Source organism: Laccaria bicolor, genomic scaffold (assembly GCF_000143565.1).
Source record: "Laccaria bicolor S238N-H82 LACBIscaffold_65 genomic scaffold, whole genome shotgun sequence".
In the NCBI taxonomy this organism is placed as follows: domain Eukaryota; kingdom Fungi; phylum Basidiomycota; class Agaricomycetes; order Agaricales; family Hydnangiaceae; genus Laccaria; species Laccaria bicolor.
Window position 1 is genome coordinate 217,916 of NW_001889936.1, and position 6,306 is coordinate 224,221.

General features: G+C 47.9%; 4 protein-coding genes across 4 annotated transcripts; 3 read left to right on the forward strand and 1 right to left on the reverse strand.

The window, feature by feature from the left end:
• Positions 1 to 1,051: 1,051 nt before the first annotated feature.
• LACBIDRAFT_334543 (uncharacterized protein) lies at positions 1,052 to 1,864 on the forward strand (the record flags this gene model as incomplete). The annotated part of the gene is made up of 2 exons (XM_001889294.1): positions 1,052 to 1,262; positions 1,530 to 1,864. The coding sequence occupies 2 exons, from the start codon at positions 1,052 to 1,054 to the stop codon at positions 1,862 to 1,864; spliced, it is 546 nt and encodes a 181-aa protein (XP_001889329.1).
• A 563-nt stretch (positions 1,865 to 2,427) lies between these two features.
• LACBIDRAFT_314932 (uncharacterized protein) lies at positions 2,428 to 2,970 on the forward strand (the record flags this gene model as incomplete). The annotated part of the gene is made up of 1 exon (XM_001889295.1): positions 2,428 to 2,970. One exon carries the CDS (start codon positions 2,428 to 2,430, stop codon positions 2,968 to 2,970), a length of 543 nt encoding a protein of 180 aa, XP_001889330.1.
• A 971-nt stretch (positions 2,971 to 3,941) lies between these two features.
• On the reverse strand, positions 3,942 to 4,671 carry LACBIDRAFT_314933 (uncharacterized protein; the record flags this gene model as incomplete). The annotated part of the gene is made up of 2 exons (XM_001889315.1): positions 3,942 to 4,430; positions 4,483 to 4,671. The coding sequence occupies 2 exons, from the start codon at positions 4,669 to 4,671 to the stop codon at positions 3,942 to 3,944; spliced, it is 678 nt and encodes a 225-aa protein (XP_001889350.1).
• A 428-nt stretch (positions 4,672 to 5,099) lies between these two features.
• LACBIDRAFT_314934 (uncharacterized protein) lies at positions 5,100 to 5,637 on the forward strand (the record flags this gene model as incomplete). Its single annotated transcript, XM_001889296.1, has 2 exons — positions 5,100 to 5,125; positions 5,178 to 5,637. The coding sequence occupies 2 exons, from the start codon at positions 5,100 to 5,102 to the stop codon at positions 5,635 to 5,637; spliced, it is 486 nt and encodes a 161-aa protein (XP_001889331.1).
• Positions 5,638 to 6,306: the final 669 nt, after the last annotated feature.

Genomic DNA, 6,306 nt, shown 5'->3' on the forward strand with positions numbered 1-6,306 from the left:
TTCGTGTGGGCGGTGGACGTTTTGCGTGGGCGGTGGACGTTATTGTCGTGGGTGGTGTCCGTTTTTCGTGGGCGGCAGACGTTGTTTCGTGGGCGGGGGACGTTTTTCGTGGGCGGTGGGCGGCGGACGTCGTCTTCGTGGGCGTTGGACGTCGTTGGTGGGCGGTGGGCGTTGGACGTCGTTGGTGGTGGCTGTTGTTCATGGGCGGTTGACATTGTTGGCGGTGAGCGTCGTTCATGGGCGGTGGACATCGTTTTCGTGGGCGGGGACGTCGGGCGCTGGTCGTCGTTGGTGTGGGGTCGTTAACGTTGGTGGGCGCTCGTTTTCGTCGGTGGACGACCGATGTCGTCGTTCGCCGTCTGGTTGCCACGTCGCGACGTGGCACCTGTGGTTTGTGTTAAAAAGGAGAGTGGGTGGGGTGGTTGTTCCCACTTACCTGGGCTGGGCCCTCGTCACGCGTCGTCAGCGTCAGCGTCGTCGTCGTTGTCGTTGTCGATGTCGCGGGCGGTCGTGGTTTGAAACGGTGGTGGTGGTTGGTGATGGTGGTGGTAGGAAGGAAGGAACGACGTGGCAACGCTTCAGCCACAACTGTCACGTTTGACGCGGCACGTGCCTAAAAGCGGTATATACATACCTTTAGTTTCTCAAATAATAATGCCTTCATGGCTCAGTCGGCTTGAGTGCTGCTTACATTCATGAGGTCGAGAGTTCAATTCCTTGTGATGTAAAAAAATTACTTTACTTAAATATAGTAAGGACACTGTATTCTAATGGTATAATAGTCATTAATTCCTTCCATGGAATCCATATGGACTGCTCCATGGAATACATGTGGATATGCCTGCATTCCATATGGAATCTGATGGAATCCATATGGAATGGTGTTGGAGTCCATATGGAATTAATCATTCCATGACCATTCCAGCATCATTCCATATGGAATCCATGATGTCCAGGGAATCAGAAACTGGCTGTGTCCTCAGCCAACATTGATTCCATGGATTCCATATGGAATTCTTCATGGATTCCATGGATTCCACATGGATTCCATATGGATTATACCGGGGAAGGTAAAGACCTCGAGAATCCCTCCAGCGAAGTGCATATCGTGGGCACCCGTGGTGCTCTCATGGATCTACCAACCAATGATATCCGGGAGCCCATATTACCTCAGGAAAACGACTGGCCAAGGGACCTAGCTTCTCATGCAAAGATTAGTTGGCTGAAGAAGCTAGTTCGTTCATTCTTGGGTTTTCATTATTGTAAGCTTCTATTAGATATGCCGGATATGTGAAACTAAAGTGGAAGTAGCATTAGCAACAGACAGAAGATGCGCGCGGGTCCCATGGACTGATATCCTGAAGAATGTTCCGGAATTTATAGATCCGGAATATCTTCCTGACTATGATACCCTGGATTCGGAGCCATCGCACCTGTCAATGCCCAAAGTGAAGAAGCTTCTTCGGTATTGGATCGACTGACAGAAATCAGACCAAAAAAGGGGGGTTGACACATGAAAAAGGCCGCAGTTCAATCACGGGACATTATCAGTGACTCAGGTGAAGAATTCGATTTTCAAGCCGTTGAAGATGCCGACCTCTCAGATGACGACCTCACTGCAAAGAAAAAAGAAGATCTTTCACACGGGACATCTGAAGGCAAAGCCCCACTTTGGACAAACACTCCGGAAGGATTACCCACCCCCGACATCAATCTCTGGAATGACTTCATCAAGAATCTACCTGATTCATGCTCAGAATGGTCTCATGAACAAGCCATGAAACAGTTTCAGGTTTTCAAAATCTGGTCAACCAACTACCATTCCTCCCGACAAGTTGATCATCAGCAGCCGCTTAGTCTTTGAAAGTCCGGTTAGGTCCGGTTATTGGGTGCCCAGGGGCTCTAACCGAGACCGAGACCGGTTAGCCTTTGTCCCGAAACCTAAAATAACCTAACCGGACCGCAACTAACCAGTTACGGTCGGTTATTTGCAGTTACTAACCGGTTAGGACCGAAAAATAAAGAATCGGTTATAACAAGGCAAATATGCTCATATGTATCTTGATAGATATTATGTCTGCATATTCTAGCTTTAAAACGAGCCCAAGAACGCTAAAATCGGTGAAGAATTGACATATTTATGCAATTATCCTTGAAAGTCTACACATTTGAGTGATATTTTAGAGATTTGACCGTAACTTAGTCAAATTTTAAGCGTTTTCAACGTTCTCAAGTGCGATTTGAAGGTGTATAATAGGGCTGGTTATAACCGGTTATTCCATTTTCGAAATCAACTAACCCTAACTGTGGTTAGGTTAGTGTTGCGGTTAGGTCCGGTTATTTTCCGGTTATTTTCCAGTTAACTAACCTAACTTTCAAACACTACAGCCGCTAGCTGCCCCCACTGTCACTTCGGAGGTTTCGTCGATGACTGAAGTCCCGCACAAAGCTACACTACCACACGGGACTCCAGAAGTCCTGCGCATGGCGGAGGTCCCATGCACAGCTAAAGTACCGAACGCGAACATCAGCTTGATGGCAGAAGTCCCGCGCATGGCAGAAGTGCCGCCTGCAGCTAAACTACTGAATGCGAAGGAAGTCCCGCACATGCCTGAGGTCCCAAATGTTCTGAATGCGACAGAAGCCCCACCTATCAACAAAGTCCCGGCCATTACTAGAGGTGCGAAAGGTCGTAAAATGGATGGGAACAACGGTAAACAGAATGATGTTAACGTGGAAAATAAGGGACAGGGCCAGAAACGACTGAGGGAGTTGGATGACAAAGAATCCAAAGCCATTGATAGGCCCGAACCTCGATCCAGCAAAAAGGTTAAGGCAAATGAGCCCTCTCCGAAATCCAAACCTAGGCCCGTAGGAAGATCCACCAGGACTGCCGATCCAGTCAACATTGCGGGACCTTCAATGGCTGTCACTAGATCCAAAGCTAAACTTCGGAAGTCCCGAAGGTAAATTGCGGAAGTCCCGGACCTCTGGAGCAAGTGCCGTAGGCTTTACCAATATTCTCGCATAGAACAATGTTTATATTTTTACCTTGCAATTCTGCTGCCCATCTCACCTTTCAATGTATGACCAGTTCCTGGTCATACGTTTGAATTGCCTCTGGATTCCCAGAGGCAATTCTCATGAAGAATGCTCACAAGATTGAATTTGACTCCCAAGAAAGTTCTAAGTAACATAATGACGATATAACATGGGTGAAATATGTTATGAGAGGTCCTTTCTGAAACGTTCCACAGGTGATCCATCGCTCGTGGGGAAATGGTACAGGCCATCGTTGATCGATGGAACGAAGTCAGGAGTAATGGTGAAGTCATTCTCCACCACCGCCACTGAGTCATCGGAACTCCCGCCATTCTCCGCTGCTATCACCACGTCTTTCTAGTGTTTAAAGGTTCAGTCCATAGGACCACAAAAAACCGGTGGACCGAACTGAACTGGACCATGGTCCGGTCTTTTTTTCGGTTGCAGTTGCTCCAATTTGGGGTTGGTCCGGTTGCCGGTTGCCTCATTTCGAAAATCTTTTAAAACCGTTCAAAGACCGGTTAAACGGTCACGTGCGTTACATAGCCTTGTAACCACGTTTATTGCCTTTTATTGGGTTTTTGTTTCATCAAAAACGGTTAAGAATTGAGAAAGATATAACCAAATCCATATTTTACCCAAGTCTCTATGAGATGTAATTCAGTTTCAGTCATAGCTATGTCAAATCTTCATTAAATCTCTTGAAAATTGGTAGAATGACGGGTATTTATATGCTTTACCATTTTATATAACCCGTTTATTTTGCAGAGTAATAATGGTTGAGATACAAATGGTTTATATTGGTATAATAAATTATACGCAAAAAACCGGTCTGGATCGGTCTGAACTGGTATCATGGACCGCAAAAGACCGGTCCTAGGTGGTTCGGTTCGGTTCCCTCAATATCTGGGTCGGTCCCGGACCAGTTGCGGTCCAGGACCGACCCCATAGTCCGCCTCATCATCGTCGTTGTCGTCGTGAGGCAGAGCTGGTCCCGCTTCGCTCCCTCCAGCCTGAATCTTCACCTTCTTCCCCTGCACCACGTCCTTGCCCTCTTCCACCGAAACGTCCGCCTTATGCTTTTGCCCATGACCCTTGCCTTTTGGCTTCCCAGTCTCCGAACCACCCCCAGGCTTTGCAATCTCGGAAGTCTCCTTAGCCTTTCCTTTCCCCTTGGGATCAGATGGCTCTGCCGAAAGCCACTCGCTCATGAGGACGTCTAGCTCCTCGAATTCATCCGCTGGCTCTGGGGAGGGGTCTTCCAAAACCTGCCAATTGAACTCCCTGGATTTGCTCCCTAAGACTTCCTCGCAAATGCGGTCCATCAACGGAGGAAGTTCAATGTCCTCACACTCTCCAATGACGTGTATCGCACGTAGGTAGGTGATCTGAACGGTCATCATCAGTCTGACGGCAGTTGAATGTTTACAAGCCACTTACCATGACCCTTCGCAACCCAAGCTCCCTGTTCCTCTTTTCCTCGTCATCTGCCGTGGAAAACTGCTTCCCATACCATTCCCGACACGCCTTGACCAGCGCAACAATCCGTGGGACAATGTTTTTTGCAGTTGCCAGGGTGGGCAGCACGCCTTGGAGATGTTCTTCAGGTACAGCGTAGATGGAAGTCATGATGAGTCGACTGTTGGATGGCAACGCGGAAAGAGATGGTGGTTTGAGAGGGAAACGAGATGGTAGTTGAAGTGAAATGTCCGTTATGCCGTCATTACCCATTCGGGAATTTCAACCATGGCCACATTCGGGGATTTGCGGCGTCATGATGTAACATTGTCACAGTTGCTACATTGTGTTCACTAAGTTCCCTAATCTTTGCTCTCGTCTACCAGAATGGCATCTGTTGAACCATCGAGTTAGTACCATTCATTATTTCAGAGCTTCGCATTGATCCAGATGTTTGTGTTTAGTCTGGGCTCCTCCTGTGCCTCTCCCCCTGGAGCGTACATTGCAGTACTTTGAGGCAACACATGGTATATGATCCCCTCATCAGTTCGATTTCTTGACTGACGTCTCAGGCATTAGAAACATCATAAAAAAGTACGATGGAATCCAAGCGGATGATACGGAGGTGGGCACTTTCTTTGGATATTATGTCCGAGCTGTTAATGTTTCAATTATAGCGTGGGACAGCGGGTTCATCAAATCCCCCTCCTCTTTCAACTGCAGATGGGAAGCCAGATGACCCCCCCCCTGCCTTCAAAGACGGCACCTCCAAGTTATCTTCAGAGGACTTTCTACGATGCGGTCGTTCCGGAACTTCCGAAGGTCACTCATCCGCTGGAATATGCCTGCATTGCATACAAGGTTTTGTACCGAGAGTATGAAGAAACTCGGAGGTCACTCAATGTCCTGCTTGAGTCTCGTGCCCATGCAGAAGATCAACTCCAGCAGTTGGAGGTTATCATTGCGATGAGGAGAGCGGCGATGGAGCTTCGGGGGAATTCTTCGGGGGAGAATCATTCCGTAGAAAAGAGGGACGATGCTTCGGGGGAAAATCATCCCATGGACAAGATGGATGAAGGTCCAGATCTGGGAAATGCGGTTGTGGATCTCACCGAGGATATGGATGATTCCCTGTAGACTACTTTGTATAAAAATTTCAATGTCAGTCAGGTTTTGCTTTGCTTGGTTCGTTTAGTTCAGACTATTTAGTTGTGCGGACTTTTCGGGGGTTTCATGTCTCGGGTATGCCGCTAAGTATACTTGTATTAAGCCCAACTTTGGACTACTGTTGTCTATGGTCTCTATACCCGCTATTAAGTCTAACTTGAGATTACCTTGGGCCTCCCTTTGGCACCATAATGACTGATACATGTTGGTCCCACATATGTTGCCATTGCCTCCATCCGCATTGGTCCCACATATGTTGCCATTGCCTGTATGACTATTGGGCCCATTTGGGTAGTCCTATGACCCAGAGGACAATTGTCCATGTTGTACTTTTATGGTATTATAGGGACAGTTACATCTACTTGTGTTCTTTCCACATACTGATTTGCCCCTCAGCAAAGCATACATGTCCTGGCTTGTCTGGCACCAAGTCCCTCAGCCCAGCCCACTCCCTTGCTTTGGAACTAGGATTAGGTAATGCAATGGCCTCGCACATGACCCCGGCATTTATAAATTCTTTGGTGGCCTGGAAGGCCAGTTCTTTCCACATACTGATTTGCCCCTCGGCAAAGCATACATGTCCCGGCTTGTCTGGCACCAAGTCCCTCAGCCCAGCCCACTCCCTTGCTTTGTTGATGA